The 25,417-nt window shown below is 39.8% G+C and overlaps 1 protein-coding gene across 25 annotated transcripts in view; it reads right to left on the bottom strand.

Moving 5' to 3' along the window:
- Nucleotides 1-25,417, bottom strand: part of SDCCAG8 (SHH signaling and ciliogenesis regulator SDCCAG8) — a 244,979-nt gene that overhangs the window by 44,874 nt on the left and 174,688 nt on the right. For all 25 annotated transcript variants that reach the window (XM_086344898.1, XM_086344900.1, XM_086344899.1 and 22 more), the window contains one exon: nt 22,264-22,395. In XM_086344898.1, coding sequence (XP_086201024.1) covers nt 22,264-22,395 — 132 coding nt within the window. The remainder of the gene's footprint in view (nt 1-22,263; nt 22,396-25,417) is intronic.

Raw genomic sequence — 25,417 nt, 5'->3', positions numbered from 1 at the left:
TAAAAAAAAAAATAAGTGATACAAATGAACTTATATGCAAAATAGAAATAGACCCAGAGGCATAGAAAACAAACTTAATGGTGATCAAAGGAGAAATGAGGGGGAGGAATAAATTAGGAGTTTGGGGATTAACATAAACACACTACTATATATAAAATAGGTAACTAACCAGGACTTACTATACAGCATAGGGATCCATAGCCAATATTTTATAAAAATTTACTATATATCTAAAACTAACCCAATATTTAAAATCAACTATGCTTCAATTAAAAAAAAAAAAGAACTTTTCTCTCAAGGAATTCACCATCCGGTGGGGAACGTAAGTCTATGTAACCAGGAAGCCAGTGCAGGTTACAGAAAGAGCATGGGTTTTAGAAATCGCAGTTACTGAATAATTAAACACCAAGTGAAGAGCCTCTCCTTGACCAAACTTCAGTCAGGTCCCTCTAAGTCCTCTTTCCAATCAGGCTTTGACCTTGGGCTTCACTGTCTGCCCTTGCCAGGCCTGCATTGCCGGTTTTAGCAAGAATAGTATCAGTTTAGAGAGAATCTCCTACCCTTGATAACTGATCAACCTAAATATCTGATCAAATTTCCTTACCCTTCACCACCCACAACGTGATGTCTGGTCACCTTGGCCTGCCTTCAGGAAGAATCTTGTTAGATCCATTTAGCCAGACTCCTCCCTTGTCTCTGGTGTTTCTTCTGAGTAATTTTCTGTCAACCGACAATCCCACCCCCACCACCATTCTGCTCCTTGACTATGAGCTCCCGTTCTTCCTTGTATATGAAACTGAGCCAAGTTCTATACTAAGTTCTCTCCCCACCCTATTACAATGGTGCCTCAATAAAATCTATTCTTACCCCTTTAGCTCCTGCAAGGCTCTGGTTTCTTGGATACCTCTCTAAGACTTATTTTGCTCCTTTGGAGAATAAGATTACTATTATCAATATTAAAAATGAAATAAAATGTTACTTTAGTTGAGGCCAAATCCCTATTAGTCATTCAGAAAATACTATTTCTTTTCTTGTGTGTGTGTGTGTGTATTAGTCGCTCAGTCGTGTCCGACTCCTTGTGATCCCGTGGACTCTAGCCTGCCAGACTCCGCTGTCTATGGGATTCTCAAGGCAAGAATACTGGAGTGGGTCGCCATTCCCTTCTCCAGGGGATCTTCCTGACCCAGGGATTGAACCTGGGTATCCTGCATTGCAGGTGGATTCTTTACTAAGTCACCAGGGAAGTTGACTTTGTGTCTTACTTACATTTAAAATATATGTTCTAACACCCCCAAACGCATAAAATAACATAGTCTGTGGTGTACTGGGACTGCAGGGCAAGAAGAAATACATTCAGGGTGGATGCGTTGTCTCCTACAGCTCCAAGAAAACCAAACATGAAAGAGGCCTCTCTGCCCAGATGACTATGACTATGTGTGAGCCCAAGAAGAGGAAACTATGCATTTTAGCCGAGTTACAATTAGTTCCCAGATGCTCAACTTGGCCTCTATGTCTCAGACTCATTGTCTCAAAGGGAAGACAATACTAATGATCCATCTTGCACGGTATATATGAAAAAAAATATCTATTTCATGTTTTAAAGGTCACTGAATATATAACAGCTAGATAGTTAAAGCAAAATACCATATTCATCAGTGAAATAGAAAAGTTTAGCAGCATTCATCTGTTCTCATTTTAAATTTACCACAGTATGTAAATTAGAGGATTTAAAAAAGCATCAGGCACAAATCTGAGCTAGGTGCGAATGAAAAGCACAATCAGAAGCAAATTTGTGACTGCTTGAAGTGTAAGAGTTTGCCAAATGGGCTGGTACTTAGATTTTACTACTAATCTGAGTTTATATAAAGCCAATAGAAAGATCCCAATTATTGTTAAATACCCAGAGCAGAAATTTGCTGCTAAACTGCTGTATAGTATTGGTCTCAGGTTGGTTTTTGTAAGCATCTTATTTTAGGTACTGAAATTGTCACAGGAATACCACACACAGAGCTGAACTTTAAATACACAGTCCTAGGCATATATATAGTCTGAGGAAAATAAACTCAATACAATTTGGATTAGAGGCTGAATTACCTGATTTTAAAAAATATTCTGCAATAGTAGAGAGAATCTACTTAGCCAAGAACACTAGTTATCCTACCAACTTAACATGACAAGATACAACTGATGGCAAAATGAGATAACCTGATCATTCGTAACAGGATTTTCTTACATCCAAAACATTCACACTATATCAGAAAAGTACAGAGGCGGGTTTGTGATTCACACTCTTGTAGATCTCAGTGGGCCAATATGTTACATTGAGACATCAGCCTACTACTTAAACAGCACCTTGTCTGGTTTCCATGAAACGAATTATCTTCAAAAACAAAATGAACTAGATTAAGTTGAAGCCCAGAGAAGGTCAAACTCAGGAATGCTGCACATTCTTGGGAGACCTTGGGAGCCCTGCTGACTTGGGCTGGGGCCTTGAGCCAGCCAAGAGTGAAATTTTGAGTCAGAAACAGCTTAAGTGACTACTAGTCCAGCTGGAGAGACAAGGAGATAGATGTCCAGTCAGGTGCCAAGACCACCCCCGCTTCAAGACCAATCTTGTGACAAGACAGCATAAACCAGTCTCAGAATGCTTTCGATTATTTCCCACTTTCTCAAGTCACATCAGATTTAATCAACTCTGAAAAGTGGGGATAATAAAATAAATGTCTTTTCTACCTCATAATGTCTAATCATTCAAAATGTTATACTTTTGGAGTGTCTGCTGTATTCTAAACACTGTTCTGCTTTGCTGCTTAGTCGCTGAGTCGTGTCCAACTCTTTGAGACCCCGTGGACTGTAGCCCGCCAGGCTCCTCTGTCCATGGGATTTCCCAGACAAGAATACTGTCCTCCTCCAGGGGATTTTCTCGACCCAGGGACTGAATCTGGGTCTTCTGAACTGCAAGCAGATTCTTTACCACTAAGCCACCTGGGAAGCCCCTGTAGCTCTGTACACCCTCTGAAGTGAAGTCTTGGCATCCCATCTCTATAAAAAGTTCCCCAACATTTTCCAGACTGGACTTGTGCCTTTCTTCAGTGATCCTGTACTGTTCCATGACTATCTCTACTACAGTCTTTAGCATATGGGGCTTGTGAGGACTTTGCACCTCCTTCTCCAGAGAACAAGAGAGAGGTCAGTGATTACTCAATATATCTTACATATTTCCAAGGCCTGTAGTTCCTATCATATAATCATGTTTGTTTGTGTTGGTTTATTTTTGTTTTGAATGGACCAAACCATTCTGTAGTTTTAAAAGGTTATGTGCGTATGTTTGTTGCTCAGTCGTGTCTGACTCTGTGTGACCCAGTGGACACACCCGGAGCCCACCAGGCTCCTCTGTCCATGGAATTCTCCAGGCAAGAATACTGGAGTAGGTTGCCATTCTCTTCTCCAGGGGATCTTCCTGACTCAGGGATCAAACCCAGGTTTCCTGCATCGAAGGCAGATTCTTTACCACTAAGTCACCTGGGAAGCCCTAGGTTTAAAATAGCTAATAAAGCCATTTCCTTCTCCAGGGGGTCTCCCAATCCAGGGATCGAACCTGGGTCTCTGGCACTGCAGGCAGATTCTTTACTCTCTGAACCCCCAGGGAAGGCCCCTAATAAAGCCAGGTGTGTTCAAATCCTAATGGACTGGTGGGGAAAAAAGGAGGACACATATGGAATCAGCATATATTAACCCTAACCATTAGGATAACAGCTTTTAAACTTAAAAAAAAAAAAATCAATTTCTAGATAATTATTCATTAATTCAACATAGTTTTATACACCAAGACTTCAGAGACTAACTCATGATTCACACCAAAGACTTCACAATCTAATAAAAGAGAAGAACATAAAACACCATGAAAACAGTGCTCTATAGAGCTAGGAAATAGAAACAGTTACTGTAGACATAAGAGGGAGTTACTGCCTAGAATTGAGAAATGCTGGCTTCTAGGGAGAGCTCAACTTTCTACTAGTCCTGCCCCTGCTGCTGCTAAGTCGCTTCAGTCGTATCCGACTCTGTGTGACCCCATAGACGGCAGCCCACCAGGCTCCCCATCCCTGGGATTCTCCAGGCAAGAACACTGGAGTGGGTTGCCATTTCCTTCTCCAATGCATGAAAGTGAAAAGTGCAAGTGAAGTCGCTCAGTTATGTCTGACTCCTAGCGACCCCGTGGACTGCAGGCTCCTCCATCCATGGGATTTTCCAGGCAAGAGTACTGGAGTGGGTTGCCATTGCCTTCTCCTGCCCCTAGCCACCCCCAAATCCTTCCCTGAAAGCTGTTCTTATATGAGATATCCGCAGATCAGGCCCAGACACATTTTTCAGCCTATCCTTGTGGTCATTTAGTCTCCACATTGAAGAGTGGGAGATCTAGGACCCCGTGATGGGAATGTAGACATGAGTGAAGGGAGGCTGTCTGGGCCACCTCATTTGCAGTCATTCAAGCCTCTCTGTTCTAGCAAAAAGCCAAAAGGAGTTCAGGCCGCTATGACCCAGCCAGGCCTAGCAGGAGTTAACCTTGCGGGCAAACACAGTGGCATAATTCTAAATGAGAACTGTGGGCTCCCAGGCAGTTCAGACGGTAAAGATTCTGCCTGCAATGCGGGAGACCAGAGTTCGATCCCTGGGTTGGGAAGATCCCCTGGAGAAGGGAATGGCAACCCACTCCAGTATTCTTGCCTGGAAAATCCATGGACAGAGAAGCCTAGTGGGCTACATTTGATGGGGTCACAAAGAGTCGGACACAACTGAGCGAATAAGTATTGTGACATTGTGAAATGCAAAACTTACTATGTTCTAAGAGCCATGTGGGAAAACTGGAGCACTGCAAGATATAGGTCACAAAAATGATTATTTAAATGTAAGCCAGATAGAGAAGTTAAGTATATTTGGTTTGAGCCGGAAATGATCATTTCTTTCCAAGGATCAGCTTCTAAGGGCCCTTCTGCCTGGCCATGTAAAAAGAAGAAAAGTGTTTCCCAGCCTCAACTCTACATTATCACCTTCATCTATGATACAGAAATCACTAGCATTATGTGAAATGTTAATTTTTTTTTTTAGCTGATTAAAAAAATTGTCACCAAAGTTGCATCTTAATAATCATTCTGTAATATATCGGGCCATTTGTGGAAAACAAAAGCTTGGAAAATGTATGACCCATTCCAAATAACTGTCATAAAATTTATAAAGTCAAAGTCATTTGTTTAACTGCTAACAACCTTAACAAGTAGCTCCATTAAGCATGACCTATAAACCTTGCAAAATAAGGACCAACTAATAACACAATGTCATTAAATGGCCTAAATAGAGTGAGAGCTCCATTTGTTTTAATGAGATCAAAGCATACTTAATAGTTGTGATTAATATTTACTGAGTACTCACTGGTTGTGCGTCACTACGCAGTAAAAATTTAGATTTATATTACTTAATGATAGTAATTAGATGCACACATCTTGAGCAGTTTTTCCACGTGTGGGGATGTAGATAAGAGGTTATAAATTATTTTTAAGTTGTTCGTACACATCAAACTCTGCTTTTGTCTCTCTCTCTCTCTTTCTTTTTTTTTTTTCCCTTCTACAGTTTTGGGACACTGAAAAAGGTGAGTTAGAAGACAAAAATGACTGTGGATTCATTTAGTGAGTGACTTCTGGGGGCCTGGCCCTTGGCTATGTACTAGAGAAACGATAACTAGGACGTTGGTCTTGTTCTTAAGGAACTCCTTCTCGTGAGTGAGACATTCAAAGATACGTGGTAATAGAGATAATCGAGACTTCCAGGAACTATTCTTTTCCAAATCCATTCCTTGATATGGCCTCCGTAACCTGGAATAATCACACCTCAACTTTCACCTGTGGATAACAGACTCCCACTATGCGGCAGTGTGGCTGTCTGCAACGACGACAAACAGCTCTTCCTACCTAGGGGTTGGAAAGCATGGATGTGGTATTCATGCCACACACTAGAGTCTAGAAGGAAAAAGTGAAAATAAAAACTGTGTTTGGAATAGGAAAAGTAAGGGACAAAAGGTGATTAAAAAGCCATGATAAAATAACGCAGGTCCTCCACGAAGTGCTACAGCGGGTCATTTTCAACTGCAGACTGACATGTCTCCAAACACAGCCCTACAGAGCAGTTTATGCCACACCCTCAAAGCCCCATCTGCAAAGTTTTAAATTTTAACAAAGTATTTTAATTTATAATATTATTTTAAGCCAACTTAAACTTTAAAAATGATTAATAATTTCTCAGATTTATGAAGACTTTTTAATACACGAATGTGTATTTTGACTTTTCAGAGAAAAAGGAGTCTTTGCAATATATCCCAGACTAAAACATACAGCATTCCTTTTTTCAAAAACCATTTTGTACGACCGACTGTCCATAGAAAATATTGAAAAATGCTGCCCTGTCCCTCTGTGCTGCAACAAATGGGCAAGGGAGTGAAGAGGCAGTTCCATAGCACACTCGTGTGTTTTGTGAAGTGGATGTGTAATATAATCATCATCTTGATAAACACTGATTTAATTAAGAAAGGAAAATGGAATGGATGCACAAACAAAAAAAAAATGACAAAAGGAGAAGCTGAAGGATTATATTCATAACCCAATTTAGAAAAAGGACAGTTGTTAATTACTTGTTGATTTTTTCAATCATTATTTAGAAATGAGACTTACTGCATTCATAGTATCCTTTAAAAACCAGACATAGGTTCTTAATACAAAAATTTATTGAAACCAATTTTGAAATCACTTGTATTTTCAGCTGTGCAACTTCCTAGGAGAGCAATTCTTCCAGGATTTTATACAGAGAGTAGATCAGTTCCCTAAAGAAAGCAGGGCTACATCCCCAAGGATCCCCAACTGAGTAGCAAATCACTTGAAAATCTGTACATGAGGGGTAATTCTCTAAGCTAAACAGTGGCCACTGCTTTTACTGCCAAGAAGTTGTGGAACATTCACTGAGTATAAGAATGCTCCATTTGCCCATCTTTTGGGCAATGTGAAGCTGGCCTAAGACCCAGGGGGAAGAGAAAGCAAAAAGGGAACAAAGAAAGTTAACTTTCTTCTGCCTCCAGGTTGGTTGCCTCCTCTCTGGTATTAACACAAGGGGGAAAACTGTGCATGGAGAATGCAATGTAGCTTCTCCTGTAAAACTAGTCTGGTGTATATCTTCACTTGTCTGACTCTAGTTGTTCCTTCCAAGTATAGCAGAAACTCTCTGAATGGAAGGCCACTTACCCTGATCACCTGATGAACCAATACTCTCCCTTCCTCTCTATTAAATGTACTGAACGATGTCCAGGGCACTCTCAATACTCACGGCCATTGGCTCCTACCCTACTGTACGACTGGATGTTTGTGCTCTCACCGGCTGTGTTATATTTCCCAAAGTCTGTTGTGTTTCTTCCCAAGTCTGTACATGCTGCTAACATAGGTATAACTTGATGTCTAGTGAACTCAGAAATATGATTATTGAAAAATGAGTTTGCTGATTCTATGAAAACAAAGTAGAATGATTTAGAAAGAATCAACAAAGCTGAGTTTAAAAGAAGCCTGTCAAATTAAGTGTGCGTGAAATAAATGTTAAAGACAAGGTAGGAGAGCAAGAGGGTCGTAAAAACAGCAAATTGTGCATGGAAGTCGCTTCTCAAGTATCTTTATGTCTTCAGTTGTTTCAGTGAAGTCAAAATGGGGTGAATCAAATGAGGCAATTTTGGTATAATTTATCCAGGGAAAATGATACGGAACTCCAAATAGGGCAGTTCACGCACGAAGAAGATGTCTTGGCCTAAGCATAGTGTCACTTGCTGTGACACTTGCTGAAGTGTCACTTCAATTAATCATCCAACTTCTGGTCTCCAGCTTACTGGATTAGCCACTTTCTGCCAACATCTGTTTATCTGCACTTAATATTTTCCTTTTGATTTTTAGTACTAACCCATTGCCCTACTTCTGGGAACACATCAATTATTGAGAGGGTACAGCAGGACACACAGAAGCAGAAAGCATAGATTCTAGTCGTTACCTGAACTGGAGTCTGAGAAATCACCTTATCTCTCTGGGCCACCTTCCTCATCTATAAAATGTCCTCCGTCCTTGTAGGGATGGAGGATGAGAGGTAGGTTATGAGAGAAGGAGGTGGACTAGATAATCTTTAGGGTCTCTTCTGCTTATTCAAAATGCCATTCTATGCAATTCAGCCTGAATTTTGAAGAACAAGCAGAGTTCTTCAAAACATCTGTTAATCTTTATTTGGAATATAACATAAATATTCAGGAAAAATACATAAATTCTTTGTTAATGTCAAGAGTAAGTAAATAAATTTACTTGAGAAAACAAATATTATTTAGAATTTTTAGAAGTTTTAATTACAAAAAATAAAATACAAATTTATTCAAATAAGATCTAAGTTGCCAATATGAAATTAATAATTAACATCCTTATAATTTGAGAATGGGGGAAATGCCTTTAAGATGTTATACTTCAAGTATCTATGCTCTCTATAATAAAAAACTTTAGCAGAAACTATCCTTATTAATTGATATTTCCAAAGTGGACTACAAAGCTATAGTTCTGGGAATAGCATGTACTGTAAACTTGTTTAAATAATTCCCAGTGTTAATTTTAATTTGACAAATGCAAAACCACAGTCACTGATTGGAAAAAGTAAAATACTGAAAGAAACAAATGCTGCCTTCTTTAAACTCATTAGTTCTGCAACAGAACTAAAATGAAAAATTAAGCTCAAGACTCAGTTTAGATCAAAACTGAATTTCTTTAACAGCAGTGAGTCTTGTCAAAAACGTGTTTCTAGATAAAAGGAAAATTGCTAGAGAGTTCTGCCTAACATATTGTTTTGGTATTTCTTTCATTTTAATTAGAATGATGCCTGAGTCAATTTTTGTCCAACAAAAATAATACAAACTAGACTCATATACAAAGATAAGAGATTTAAATCTATGTATATATCATCTTTTAAAATAACCATTTGCCATTTGTGAGTGGGAAAAGAAACTGCAATATTCAGTTTATATGTTCCTTTGGAGTCTATATCAATTTCAAGTTTTCTTTCATGATTCAGCTATTCTAAGAATATAAAATATTTTATTAAGAATTAATGTGTTATCCACACAAATGGCAAATATTGAAAATAGGAATATAAATAAGAAAATAATAAAAATAGTAAGTCTACTAATGCTGAAGAGGAAGGAAGACAGGAGGGGGAGGAGAGCATGTGAAAGGGAGAGAGATTTTAAACATCCGGTTTCTATTCTGGACCGTTTATAGAAACAGACAGACACAGCGAGCAGAAGCCAAATATATTCTCAGGCTCTGACAGGATTTGTTTCCTATCTTGTCATTATTTTTACTGTATTCTTCCTAATAAGATTTCTCCAGTGTTCTAGATTTCCAGTCTTACTGAGAGCTTAAAAATGAGAGTCTCTGAGGATGTGGGCATGTTCGTGGAGTCTGGATGTCTGTGAGCCTACTTGCTAGGGGTTTACAGGTTTTCCAGGAACTCTTCAGCACAAAGGCACACGATCATGTCAACATTCATCGCCCATCATATGGATCCTTCCTGAATTCGACTGAATGATTTTCTTAGGATCTAACATACAATCCCTGGCAGAGCAATAGATACCTGGTCTGTTGCAGAAAAGTAAAGATAGACGCATGATGCGCATTTCACTACCGCTGGCACAAGGGCAGTGGACTCACTCAACGTGCCTCCTCTTTGTACGCTCTCTTTATGAGCGCAATTTCAAGTCATACTAACATCTCAAGCAAGCACCTATCTACCTCAACCCTTTAAATTTCAATGCCACTGGGAGAAAGTCACAGTGCCCACTAAACATGCAGCCAGCTTGTCTCTACATCAAAATAAAACACAATAGAGTTCCTCTACTCCACAGATAATGAGGGAACTATTTTGAAAATTTGAATGATCTGTTTATGTCGACTATAAAAACATCCCTTTGCATCAAAATAAGTGTCCTTCTTTATTGCACACAGATTATTTTCTATAGAATTTAAATTGTACATGAAATTATAATTGTGTCTTGTTTAATGTAAATTGATTGTCTCAATTATTGGGAAAGCATTTGAATTTTAATGGACTACTTTGCTGGACATGTGCCAAGCAAATCATCAAAAAACTCTAATAGCTCTAACTGTGGAGGTAACACAGCCAAACATTTATATAAATCAGGAGGGACTGCTTGGTTGCAAGAATTAATCCTAAAGTGGTCCAGAACAGTTAGTAAGCTATTCGCCATGAAGAGGAAATCAGCTGTTGATTTTCAGTGTTAGAAGATTCTGGATAGCGAGGCTATAATTTGGTTTCTCTCTCTGAAAAAAAATGAGTAGAAAGGACTCATTTCCCTATTAGTAGAAAGGACTTTTATGGATATACTTTTTTTTTTTTAATGCTTTTCCTTCTACAGATTAGGCTATCCATGAAAAATCAAGGCTTTGTCCAACAGAGAACCTAGCAGTACTGGGTCACTATGACACTTGAACGTGAACCTTGGACATCTGAGAGAAGGCCGCCCCAGGAAATTGGCTGTAGGTAGACACATCTCAGCGGTATGCCACGTAGTCACTTCTTGACATTTCTCCACTTATACATTTAGTGTCTATGAGGCCAAACACATACAGTCCACACTTAAAATCATAGGCAGACCTCACCCAGTTTGCTACCTAGATAGCTGCAACATTTTCACAGTTAAATTATAACCAGTTGTGCTGGAGGTATAGATACATATCTGCCCCAAACTGTCAGCTTTATAAGATCTTTTTCTTACACCCTCAGCCTTATGAAGCACTGTTGCTAGGTATAAAAATCACCCCTGGGTATAATATGATGAACTTCTTACTACACAGCCAAAGTTATAGCTCAGTATCAGGCAAAGAAGATGATGAAGAAGTAGCAGGTAAGCAGCATTTGCAGGTTAGAGAACAACTCAGCATGACCTGCATGTTTGGCACCTCAATACCCATCCACCCCCCGGTCCCACATTTTCAGGGGATTGGTTAAGCTTCACTTAGCAGTCAGAGTCAGCAATGCGTCAGCTACACGGATGTCACCTTTCTTTTAATGACATTTGCCTAGCATATATACATTAAAATTTGCATTAAAAGGAAATGAGTGATTCAAAAGACACTTTAATGCCGCTTTCCTGTATTTCTGCAAAATACTTTTAAAATATATGCTCTTTAAACTGCTGCATATTTTCCATAGGCAATAATGAGAAAATGGTTCTGCCCCTATTGACACAAACAGACACACACAGACATCCACACACACAATTTCATATACTAGTAATTTTTAAAACCAATTAATCTACAGAAAACAAAAACCCAGAAAATCTCACTATCATCAAGATACTATAAAACCGAATTTTCTCTCTAGTCTTACTAAATTTCCATCCCCAGCAGTCTTCATGTTATACATGGCAAAAAAAAAACCCAAAAAACGCATGAAATTGCCCTCCTCAACCCAACTCATGAAATGTTTAACTAAACAAACGAAAACACTTTAAAAAGGACTGAAAGCATTATACTCCTTATGTAATCACCTTAGAAGTTATTTTGTTCAAAATGATCAAAGAAATGTCAAAAACAACACGGGATCCCACAGTTCGGGTTCTATTGATTCTGGATGCTGATCTTTTGAGCAACATGACAGAACTAACAGAGCACGAAAGGAATACCACCCACAGGGCTGCAAATGCAGCCTCAACTCCAAGCGCCCAGCTGCTCAGAGCTGAAAACCCGGCAGCTCTTCTTTGAGTTGAGACGTCATGGGCTCTGTCGGGATGGCCCCTCCCAGGTCACGTGGAAAAGGTCTGCCTCGGAACAAAATTCCACTAGAGCAGCCTAAGACAGAGAGTTTTCTGGGAGAAAAGTGAGCTATGTTTGCGGTCCTAGCCATCAGTGCAGCTTATTTTGTTTTAAAGGAAGACCTGCTATGAATATTTTGTGTTTCTATTTTGTTTTATTTAATGATGATACACTATTAAGTCTGAATTGCAAAATAAAATCCAAGAGCTTATTATTTAACACAGGTATACACTGTTTCCTATGTGACTAGCAGACACTAAGCTCACTTCGATCTCAGAATAACACTAGGCAATGGGAACCATCTTCCCTCCTTTTACACCTGAGGAGACAGAATCACCAAGAAGTGAAGAGACTTGCCTAACATCCACAGCCTGTTCCTTGGTGGGGCTGGGCTTAGAATCCAGGCAAGAAGCTCCAGAAACAGCATGTTTTTAACCACTATGTACCACATGCTCTATTAGCAATTTACGAATCTTCTTAAAAGCTCATTTAGTCTTGCCATAAGCTGGGGAGATTTCTAAAGCACATGAAAGCCACTAGTGGAGACGTCGACTCTTAGATGCCACACTGTCACTCATGACTTAGAATGGGAAAATCTGCTGGAGGGCTTTTGTGACCTGGGACTCCGGAGACCTGGAGCCCAGGGCTGGCTCAGGTGCTGGCTTCTCAGGGAAACTTGGAGAGGTACTGAAGCACACTGATGGAATCATGGGCTCCAGCATTAGATAACCTTGCATTTTTAGACTAGAGATGCAACATATTAGTGAAGTGTCTGTGGATAAGTCACACAATCTCTTGGAGACTCAGTTTCCCCCTCTAAAAAAATAGGAGATGAGGATTATCTCAATGAGATGGATGAAATGGTTGGATGGCATCACTGACTCAGTAGACATGAGTTTGAGCAAACTCTGGGAGATAGTGAAGAACACGGAACCCTGGTATACTCCAGTCCATGGGGTTGCAAAGAGTCGGATACGAGTTAGTGACTGAACAACAACATTATCGTAATAGAATTGATCCAATACTTCAATTACTCAATGCCTCTCTGCTGCAGATTCTTTTATTACAAAAATGTAGTGCTGTGTTAGAGATCACAGTCCCATCTACCTAACAGATACTGTGATTCCATAATACTATGATTACAAGACAGTTGACTGGGCTTCCCAGGTAGCACAGTGGTAAAGAATCTGCCTGCCAAGGCAGGAGACACAAGAGATGTGAGTTCAATCCCTGGGGCAGGAAGATCTCCTAGAGGAGGAAATGGCGACCCACTCCAATATTCTTGCCTGGAAAATTCCATGGACAGAGGAGCCTGGCGGGCTACAGTCTATGGGCTCGCAAAAAGCTGGGCACAAAGAGCACACATCCCCAGGCACGACAGTTGACTATACTAATACTGTACTATATTTATATAGTGCTTATGATTTCCAAATATTTTCACATCTATGTTCTGGTTAGATCCCCATTACTAATCTGCATAGTATTCAATCCTCATTTTATGGGTGAAGAAATTGAAGCTGAAAGAATTTATTTGGCTTGGCCATGATCATACATCGTCAGGTGACATGGCTGGCCCACAAACTCTGAGCTTTTGCTCCTTATCCAGGGTTCTTTTCCTTATAATTTGCTGGGTTTCCGCAGAAGACATGAGGCCTGCTTGCAATAATCTTATAGCACAAATGGGGAAAGTAAAAGAACATAAAGAAATAGAAATGAATACTAATTGCTCCAAGATCTTAGAGAGGATGGAGCAGCTGTCTCTGGTTTGTGTGTCCGTTAGCATGTACTGAGGGGCCTCTTACACATCCAGTGGCAATGTGATGCCCAGGCTTGCTTGGAGAGCAGAAGCCAAGGTAGAGTTTCCATGAGGAGAATGAAGCAAAGGAAATGAGAGACATTTAACGAAGACATGGTTGCAAGAATGCTCATAAGCAGTGAATGGTAACTGATGGCTCTGGAAGGGAATAGAAGTGAAGCAGTTGGAATGATTGGAGATGCACATAATGAAGGTTTTCTCAAGGGCTGGCCTTGAGGTTGACATTATTTAATGTTATTAATATTCTCCATGACAGATATATCAGATTCGCTCAGGGCCATCTTTTCCTGGGCTCAATCCCTTGCTACTGCTATTGAGTTATTTGAGTTCATGGAACCCTCTTGGTTCTGCCACCCGAGGCTCACTGCATACAACTCCAGTCTCAGGTTCCTCCTGCCACTTGAGAGTCCAGTGACATGCCAACTTCTAGAATTTAGGATTTGACTTCTGAAGCAACAGCTAAAAGGACTGATAAATGCAATATGAAGTACAGGGGAATTATCTCCCATGATGAAAATTCTGGACCCATGGGAGACATGAGATGGAAGTGGGGCAGATAAATTCCCTCTCCTTTCCTTCCTCCAGTGAGCTATTTGGAGGAGCAGTTTCTCTGTACAGCCTGCCCAGAAACAGCCTGTGTGGCTGTGACTCTGTGGCTTATTATAAGGCAGTTGCCGGTACAGTAACATCGCCTTACGTGATTTTGCATTCTTCCATGCCTCACCTTCCTTCCTTTCCCTCACTCTCACTGTCCTAGGTTTCAACTAAAATATACATTAGCATTTAATCCTTGCTCAAGTTCTGGGACAGCAGAAGTGAAGGGATTGGTGAAGTCATAGTTGAAATTACCCAGTTAATTAAAACATCCAAAAACAGGTATGAAAAGATATAATAAGTCATGGAAATGTAAGTAGTTTGATAGTGTAAGAAAAATGACTGGTGAAAAAGTCAATAAACTCAGAAATCAGAAACAAACTACAGATGGGAAATGATAAGCAGAAAGCTATGAAGGGGCCCTTCTAGCTCACCAAGTAGGAGATAAATACCATGATGTTTAAAAGGTTAACATCACAGAAATGCCAACCCCCACTCTCCTACCTGCTTAACATCCTTTAACAGCTCCTTCTCATGGTGCTCAGGATAAGTTTCAAACATTTTTACATGACTCAAGAGAAAGACCCTTCCAGGTCTAATTTCTGAGAGTCTTACTTTCTCTAAATATGTTGTTGTTTAGTCGCTAAGTCATGTCTGACTCTTTGTGACCTCATGGACTGTAGCCCACCAAACTCCTCTGTTCTTGGGATTTTCTGGGCAAGTATACTGGAGTGGGTTGCCATTTCCTCTTCCAGGAGATCTTCCTGACCCAGGGACTGAGCCTGTGTCTCCTGCATTGGCAGGTGGATTCTCTACCACTGAGCTACCAGGGAAGCCCTCTTAATACGCAGAAAGCGACACACACAAAAATGTTACTCCCACCCTAACAATGAGAGAAAAAAGTCAGATAGTCAACAAAACCGTATTTGTTCTCGAGCCAGTCAAAGAGCTGAGGTTGGACAATAAGTAGGTGAATTAAATTCCAAAAAGCAGTGTGCCTCTCTGAGGAGAGGCAGAAACACTTGAGTTGTTTTACCTTTGACAGAGCATGGGGAAGAGAAACAGCCACTATAAAAGGAGGGAAGGTGAAAGCAGGCAACATTTTAACCAGTTTTTAAGAGGGTGGTCATCTAGTGTGATTGTCTAGAACTCCTGGGAGCCCCAGACACAAGAGGACAAGAAGAGTTCACACTCATTCTTTAGCACTTTTCCAAAGGCTTCCTTCCACTGGATGCTCACAAGAAAGACTGGGAACAGGAGAGGAGACATGTACCCCTACCGGGCTGCTGCAGCTAAGTCACTTCAGTCGTGTCCAACTCTGTGCAACCCCATAGACGGCAGCCCACCAGGCTCCCCGTCCCTGGGATTCTCCAGGCAGGAACACTGGAGTGGGTTGACATTTCCTTCTCCAATACATGAAAGGGAAAAGTGAAAGTGAAGTCGCTCAGTCGTGTCTGACCCTCAGCGACCCCATGGATTGCAGCCTTCCAGGCTCCTCCATCCATGGGATTTTCCAGGCAAGTGTACTGGAGTGGGGTGCCATTGCCTTCAATACAGCCTTGATGTACTCCTTTTCCTATTTGGAACCAGTCTGTTGTTCCATGTCTAGTTCTAACTGTTGCTTCCTGACCTGCATACAGGTTTCTCAAAAGGCAGGTCAAGTGGTCTGGTATGCCCATCTCTTTCAGAATTTTCCACAAGAGAAGACTCTACACATGGACATCACCAGATGGTTCACAGCAAAATCAGATTGATTATATTCTTTGCAGCCAAAGATGGAAAAGCTCTATACAGTCAGCAAAAACAAGACTGGGAGCTGACTGTGGCTCGGATCATGAACTCCTTATTGCCAAATTCAGACTTAAATTGAAGAAAGTGGGGAAAACCACTAGACCATTCAGGTATGACCTAAATCAAATCCCTTATGACTATACAGTGGAAGTGAGAAATAGATTTAAGGGACTAGATATGATAGAGTGCCTGATGAACTATGGATGGAGGCTCGTGACATTGTACAAGAGACAGGAATCAAGACCATCCCCAAGAAAAAGAAATGCCAAAAAGCAAAATGGCTGTCAGAGGAGGCCTTACAAATAGCTGTGAAGAGAAGGGAAGCGAAAAGCAAAGGAGAAAAGGAAAGATATACCCATTTGAACGCAGAGTTCCAAAGAATAGCAAGGAGAGATAAGAAAGCCTTCCTCAGCAATCAATGCAAGGAAATAGAAACAATAGAATGGGAAAGACTAGGGATCTCTTCAAGAAAATTAGAGATACCAAGGGAACATTTCATGCAAAGATGTGCTTGATAAAGGACAGAAATGGTATGGACCTAACAGAAGCAGAAGATATTAAGAAGAGGTGGCAAGAATACACAGAAGAACTGTACAAAAAAGATCTTCATGACCAAGATAATCATGATGGTGTGATCACTCACCTAGAGCCAGACATCCTGGAATGTGAAGTCAAGTGGGCCTTAGAAAGCATCACTACGAACAAAGCTAGTGGAGGTGATGGAATTCCAGTTGAGCTATTTCAAATCCTGAAAGATGATGCTGTGAAAGTGCTGCACTCAATATGCCAGCAAATTTGGAAAACTCAGCAGTGGCCACAAGACTGGAAAAGGTCAGTTTTCATTCCAATCCCAAAGAAAGGCATTGCCAAAGAATGCTCAAACTACCACACAATTTCACTCATCTCACACACTAGTAAAGTAATGCTTAAAATTTTCCAAGCCAGGCTTCAGCAATACATGAACTGTGAACTTCCAGATGTTCAAGCTGGTTTTAGAAAAGGCAGAGGAACCAGAGATCAAATTGCCAACATCCACTGGATCATGGAAAAAGCAAGAGAGTTCCAGAAAAACATCTATTTCTGCTTTATTGACTATGCCAAAGCCTTTGTATGCTCAATGCTTAATAAATGTTAATAAAATCAGGGTATATTAATAAGCTAGAAAATACAAAATATAGCACAAACCAAGCAATCTAGTTTAAGTTTTCACATTGAACATACAAAGTTCAAAATTACTGGAAGTTTAAAAAGCAATATAACAAATGGGATCACAGAAATGAAAAATGAATTGTATTTAATTTGAAAGCATAAATCACAATTTAAATCACAAGAGTTAGGATAACAAAAATGCTAATCAAAAGTTCTCAATCTACCTAAAAGATAAAACCAAAATGATAAATTTGGCTTTAAAGAAGGAACTGACTCAGAGAGGCTTACATTGGATATATGGAAGACATTTTTAGGGATCTTAAGCATGGAGATACATTCTTTTTTTCTAAACAAACACACACATACATTCATATGCTCACAAACACTTGGAATATCATAGGCATATCACAAGTATGGTCTGAAATGTTGTTCTATAAATCAGCTGTTGAAAACTCAGAAGGCATTTATCCTTAGAAATAACATCATGTAAACACGGTATTTTGTTTTACAGACTGCTTTCACAATAGCCTATTTAACCCATAATATAAATAAACTACTTTCTAGAACTTTTGCCTCTCAAGTTTCTGTTGGATGTCCAAAATCTAGAACAGAACCTGGTGTATGTGTTAAGGAGTTGGTAAGTATGCTGAATGAAGGATGCTGAATGATTAATAGTGGGAAATTCGTTGTGGACACAGACACTGTTCTAAAGAGTTTTCAGGGGTTGTTTTAGGCCATTATCACAGCCTAATAAGGTAGTGTTTTTCAGATAATGAAAGTGATAAAGTTAGGAAATAAGAAAGATTAAATTTATGATTTAAGAAATTTGCTTTTGACCTCACATCTAGGAAGAAAGCCTTCTTCTAGGGTGCATGCTCTTAACCACTGTACATACTGTGAAAATTAGTAAATAGAAATCTTATTTAAAATGGAGTTGGGAGGCCAGTAGGGGGAACTCTCAAGCCCTAGCACTCCAGATCAGATCAGATCAGATCAGTCGCTCAGTCGTGTCTGACTCTTTGCGATCCCATGAATCGCAGCATGCCAGGCCTCCCTGTCCATCACCAACTCCTGGAGTTCACTCATACTCATGTCCATCGAGTCAGTGATGCCATCCAGCCATCTCATCCTCTGTCGTCCCCTTCTCCTCCTGTCCCCAATCCCTCCCAGCATCAGAGTCTTTTCCAATGAGTCAACTCTTCCCATGAGGTGGCCAAAATACTGGAGTTTCAGCTTTAGCATCATTCCTTCCAAAGAAATCCCAGGACTGATCTCCTTCAGAACGGACTGGTTGGATCTCCTTGCAGTCCAAGGGAATCTCAAGAGTCTTCTCCAACACCACAGTTCAAAAGCATCAATTCTTTGGTGCCCAGCCTTCTTCACAGTCCAACTCTCACATCCATACATGACCACAAGAAAAACCATAGCCTTGACTAGACAGACCTTTGTTGGCAAAGTAATGTCTCTGCTTTTGAATATGCTATCTAGGTTGGTCATAACTTTCCTTCCAAGGAGTAAGCGTCTTTTAATTTCATGGCTGCAGTCAGCCCAAACCCAAGAGGAAAAGACATACTTTGTATCTCCAACAGGTAGAAGGTTACTCCTTTAACCCAGCAAGAGAAAGAAAGAAAGAAAGAAAGAAAAAAAGACTCTTTGCCAGGCAACAACCTGGCCCTTTAGAGACTGTCACAATTCAGCCAATGAAAAGCCACTACTTCAAATTCCCAGTTTCCTCCAATGAACTCTTTGTTTAATAACAGCTCCACCAACTCCTTTTCTAGAAAATAACATTCTTCTCCTTTGTTATTTGGACTTGCCTGTGGTATGCTACAGATTACATGTCCTGAATTGTATACCCTTGCTGTTCTCAAATTAACCTATTTTGTTAGTAAAATAACTGGCTGTTTTATTGTTTTAGGTCAACAATACTGTCTCTCTACTTTCAGTTTTAGGTCTTAAAAAGCACAGGACTAGAACCAGAATGTAGTTAAACGAATGGAAGCTCCATAAGGGCAGGATGTCTTCAGGACAAGCAGATTTATCCAAGCACATCAGTGCTATATAATAAGCACTCAATAAATATTTGACAACCCACTCCAGTGTTCCTGCCGGGAGAATTCCATGGACAGAGGAGCCTGGCAGGCTACAGTCCATGGATCCCAAAGAGCTGGAAATGACTGAGCCCCACTCTATTTTTGCCTGAAAAATCCCATGGGCAGAGGAGCCTGGCGGGTTACAGTCCAAAGGGTTGCAAAGAGTGAGACATGACCGAGCATGCATGCACACACAAATAAGTCAAAGAGTATTTTCCCCTTCCTTGGATATAGGGCCTATTCTAAGAAGCATGAATTATACCAAAAAGCCTGACATTTCCCTCCTTCTCTTTTGTTGGGTATATTTCTCATTTAATTTTCTCCCAGGTGATCAGTTATGATACTGTCTGCTTTGTTCTAGCTATAGCAACTGCACAGCCTGCTTTATATAATTTATTCACCCTCAGATCAAAATCTAACTCCTATAGCTAGAACTTCCTCTGTTACTGGAAGGAAAGCATCTGATTTCAGGTCTTCCCAATAAAATGTAACTGAAAATGCCTTCCAGTCCTCTTAGGGATTTGCCAATAACGCATAGAATAATTGGATTTTAAAGAAATTGCTTGCTGACCCCAATTGACATAAATTTTGTACAATCTGGGGGCGGGGAAGGGTCACGTTTTCTAAGCTGTTTCTGGTTTGTGTAGCTTCCTTTTTCCCTCTCCACAACACTCTCAGATTGTTTGTCTTTAGACCCCTTAGGGGAGGCAGGCTACCTAATCCACGGTCTAGCAAAATGAAAGCTAGTGATAACAAAGAAACGTTTCAAACAGAGTTGAAATGAGCTTCTTTCCTAGCAACATATGGACTACATACCAGTGATCACAATTTGATATTATAAAATAATGGCATATAAATCTAAAATAACACATCAATTATGCTAATTTACTTTAAAAACTATGTTGTCAGTTATTTAAACACACAGATTCCCAAGCAGTTCATCACCAAAGGAGTACTTCTCTAAAGAAAACTGGTGGTGGTGATGGACAGATAGGAGGTGGGGATTATACATACATTTGCTTTAGCAAAAGAGATGACGGATGATTCACTTCTGAATTACAACTCATACAGGACGTGAAGCATATTTCTTGAGAAAATAATACACTGCTGTTGCAAATACGAAGTATTGCATTATAAGAGGTTAGCAAACAACTCACAACAAGTGAAATCAATGATCGTGAAACTAAATTGAGATTATCTTATAGCTAAAATTAAGAAGAGCAGTATTTGAAGAGCAAGATGACGTCAGTGCAACACTGGTAATGCAGTATGAACTAAATGTCCTTCCCCCAGATCATGGGAAGTCAAACTACTGGTGCTTGTGCAGCATCACAGGAGCTCCGCGAGGCGTGGAGGCCCATGAAATATGCATTGGCATTCTCAGTAAGCTGTTTTGACTTCGAAAACATTCACTTAATAGATTTTGACACTGTCCATAAGAACTGCAGAAATGACCTGTAATTTTCGGTCAGTTTTTCTGACCATCACTACCCAGGGAACTTTAGTATATATTTTGATTACTCTTCTTAATGAGGAAAGATCAAGTCAAGAAATTACCTCTGGAATGGGGAAAGTTTGATCACTATACTCCCCAGATTTCATATCAAAAAACTTTTGGTTTATGCAAAACCAAGAAAACAGGAGATCAAAACAAATAAATGAAAACAACCCTCCAGGCAACCAACTCCTGCTCAGGCTGCCAAGGGTGGCTGTCCCCCAGAACATCCCTCCTTTCTGCTTCTGGGGTTTCAGGAGGCACAGAGCAGCCACAAGTCACCCACCCCAGATGGCAGCTGGCATCACGGCTGCCCTGGACTCTGGGCTCATAAAGCCTCGACCAGCTCAAATAGAGGGGGAGCTTGCAACTATGGGAAGGAGGCAGAGGTGAAGATCCTTTTTATTTTTCTATTCCCTGGCCAACTACAGTGACTTGGTACAAAATAGCTGACTAATAAATACACAGCAAACAAATTCTGGCCTCAGCTTACTTTACCAGCACCATATCCATAAACCTGCCCTCAACAGTTCACATGCTCTTTTCAACCACACATATAGCAGTGTAGGAAGTAACTCTTTCCTGTCCAAAATTAATTCCTGATCAATGCTTGATGTCCCAACCTTCCTCTACACTCAGGACATCTACATTGCCTCCGTGTCTGCTTTAGTATCTCCAGATTTATTTTGATTCTAAAAATCCCCTTCACAGAAGTATATAGTTTTATGAAACCCATAGAAATTTTAAAATTATTTAATTATTTTACATAATACAATTAAGATGGGAATTTTAAGTAAAAACATTTTATTTGAAATAAATATATATTTGCTTTCCTGGTAGCTCAGTAGTAAAGAATCTGCCTGCCAATGCAGAAGATGTGGGTTTGATCCTGAGGTCAGGAAGATCCCCTGGAGAATGAAAAGGCAGTCTGCTCCGGTGTTCTTACCTGGGAAATTCCATGTACAGAGGAGCCTGGCAGGCTAAGCCCATGGGGTCGCAAAAGAGTTGGACACAACTTAGTGACTAAACAACAGTAACAACTACCTCTGATTAAGACATCTAATTTTCTTAGGCTATTACATGCCTAACCTTACAAACATACAAAACCTAATTTCTAGAAGAGAAGTTTTGAGATTTCTGCATATTACTTTACCAACTTCCACCTTAAAGGTAGATAGTTTTCCTACAGTATTCTATATTAAACATACTTCTGTGTCTTTAGAGAATAGTGAAGAGGGAACGTGCTCTCCTCTCTGCGTATAATAAGAACCACCTAAATTGAGAAAACATAAATATATAAAGTATTAGATTTTGCGCATGCTCCTTGAGTACCACAGTAAGCATGAACTCTATTTATCCCAGAGCGATTCCCATTCTGTTTTTGAACCAAACACATTCGCTACGTGGCACAGCAGTTGATGATAAAGTATTTATTACCTTTGCTTCATTATCTCATGTAGTCTCCCATGCTGGACACACTGTTCCTCTAATTCATCATTTCTTCTCTGTAACTTTTCCAGTTTGTCATACGTATACCTCTTTTCTTGACTGAGCTGAGCTATTTCAGACCTAAAGAGATGTAAACAGAAATAACAGATGTGAAAGGTTTTTGTTACCAGAGCATGTTTTTATTGTATAACCTCATCATTTCCTTGAATTCTACACTTAAACATGTGTCAGTAAAATTATTTTACATAAAATAAAATATTGCAAAATTACGAAATGCCTAGTAGATGGGTATACACACTGCAGAAACTCAAGTGGTAGCACATTAAAGAATAACAACTTCCTCTAATAGAGAGATTTTTCAAGGAACAAGGAAAAATGATAATCAAATCCCATTTTTAAAAAGACTACTGTTAAGTTACCAAATGTTTACTGAGTATCTATTACAGGCAAGCTACCATGCTGTTACAGGAACAACCCCAGGCCTAATTTCTATGAAAAAGAGTTGTTTCTTTTAATTGACGTAACTAATTTAATGACACAAGATTAAAATAATATAGTTTTTAAAAATGGTGGTTCTCTGCTCCCTGATCCTATGTCTAGATTGTCAATGTAATTACTATTTCAGTTGTAGTTAATCAGTTTTATGTTACAACAACTACATAAATATTGGTCCTTGTTATCTAAGGAGTATACTACGATTATACATGTGTACATTTATATGGGGCTTCCTAAGTGGCATGAGTGGTAAAGAATCTGCCTGCCAATGCAGGAGACACAAAAGACATGAGTGCGATCTCTGGGTGGGGAAGACTTCCTGGAGAAGGAAATGGCAACCCACTCCAGTATTCTTACCTGGAAAATTCCATGGACAAATGTGCCTAAATGGGCTATAGTCTATGGGGTCTCAAAGAGTTGAACACGATTGAGCATACATGTATATATATACATATTTTCCCTAAATGAATAGGCTTTAGTGTGGAGTGATTGAGTGGTGAGCCATCTTTTCTGATGGGAGATTCCCAATAGTATCAGTATCTGTAATCCCTTCCCCTGTGGCCATTCTGTTTCTCAAAGGAAGGATTCTCCAGTTTTCTGCTTGTTGTGTACAACACTAACCATCAGTGGTCTAGGAGCTGATTGGAAGTAGAGGGGTGGTGTTCTCACCTTTCAGAAGGCAGTGCACACATGCTTGTATGTACTCAGTCACTCAGTCTTGTCAGACGTTTTGAGACCGCATGGACTGTGGGCCCCCCAGGCTCCTCTGTCCATGGGATTCTCCAGGTAAGAATACTGGAGCGGGCTGCCATTTCCTACTCCAGGGGATCGTCCCCACTCAGAGATCAAACCCAAGTCTCCTTCAGAATGTAGACTTTCAATTAATTCCTCTATTCTAACTTCAGTACAGCTATTTAAGCCAGTGCTTGCTGGTTTAATCTCTTCAGAGAGGAAGCCCATAGTCTTCTGGGTGGAGGAGTGATGGTCCCCTGGCTGCATGGGGTAGGGGGCAGAACTGTCAACTTTGGTTTCAGTCCTATGTTCCACTCCTGCCTTCTAAGGTTTTCTGGGATCCTCAGAGCAGATCAGCTTGCCTCACATACAAGCAACCTTGTCTGCAGACATTTAAGGTTCCTCTTCCTCCATTTGCTAAGTCAGGTACCATTCCCGCAATTTTCTTTCATTCTTCACCAATTTCATTTGGGATTACAGATATCTACTTTGATGATGGTTGATGTCTGTCAGGAAATATGCTACCTCTTCTGTGTCTTGGGTGGCTATTGCAAGTCTCAAAATTTGAAGATAAGAAAGACATCTATCCAAGAAAAATTATATCCTTGTCCTTGCTTTAATTAAACATTACTTCTCGCTCCACCGTTTCCTCATACTGCACTGCCTCAGGTTAGAACTGAAAGCTTAAAACTCTTGCATATTAAAATACGAGTAGTTGACAACTAGTTTGTTTCTTGAAGTTTAAATATAGAGTTGGCCAAAAGGCTCATTTGGAAAAACCCAAACAAACTTTTTGGCCAACCCATAAGACACTTGATATAAAATTACTTCCCTCCAAAGAAAGAATTCCTCCATTAGGAGCAATGGCCTTTTTAATTTTTTTTTTCCTGGAAAAGACTGGGATTTCCTAAAGGAGTTTACTTCAAGGACCAAACTGCTTCACATGGCAAAAAGCAATTTCTCACTTTAGTTCAACTCATTCCTCATTTTGTTTTTACTTTGGTTCAAGTTTCATCGCAAAGGAAGCTTGTTCTGATTAATGCGTGCAGTTCTCAATATGTTAGCATATTTTTTGAAACCTCTAGCTTTTATGCATACATTAACTTATAATTTATTCCCATGAACTGTGCTCTCCGCCTCATTCTTCTTGCTAGATTACGCATGAGGGCAAGGATTATCTCATTTTCAAGCTCAGATCAGGAACTCAATCTACATTTACTTTTTCTAATAACAATTTACTTATATTTGAAACGTCTAAATAAGTAAATAATCACTTGTCTCTCTTTTCAAAATCACATACAATATAAAAGAGTTTAGGAGCAGTTATATAAAGCTGTTAATTTAGTATTCTTCCAAGGTTAGCATTTTCTATCACAATATGCACTATGCACTAAAATTCCTAAAGGACCAAAAATACCCTTAAACCAGATTAGAAAAAAATGCAGAAGAATGTTTATCTATTCTCAGGTACTCTCCCAGAAAAAAAAAAAACAGTCACTAAAAGAAAAATCAGGAAGGAAGCATAGATTTTACAGTATAAAAATATAAAGCTTTTATGCACAAATAACATGTTTTCATGAGAATGCTCCTTGTAACACTGTTTCTAGATCCAACCTTGTTCTGCAACCTAATATAATAAAACTTAACCCAGAAATGTATCAACAGATGATTAGTTACATTACATGAAAAAAGAACTATCAAGATGCTATTCTGATAATATGGCTATCTAAGAGTACTGGAGTGGGTTGCCATTTCCTTCTCCAGGGGATATTCCCAACCCAGGGATCGAATCTGGGTCTCCTGCATTGCGGACAGACGTTTTACCGTCTGAGCCACCAGGGAATCATATATATTGACCTAAAACATGACATATTGGTAAAAAAGGGAAATATTAAAAATCAGCATAAAGTAATTC

Source organism: Bos grunniens, chromosome 16 (assembly GCF_055505025.1).
Source record: "Bos grunniens cultivar Pamir isolate PY7600 chromosome 16, Bosgru_T2T1.0, whole genome shotgun sequence".
In the NCBI taxonomy this organism is placed as follows: Eukaryota; Metazoa; Chordata; class Mammalia; order Artiodactyla; family Bovidae; genus Bos; species Bos grunniens.
This window is presented reverse-complemented; position numbering and strand designations above follow the sequence as displayed.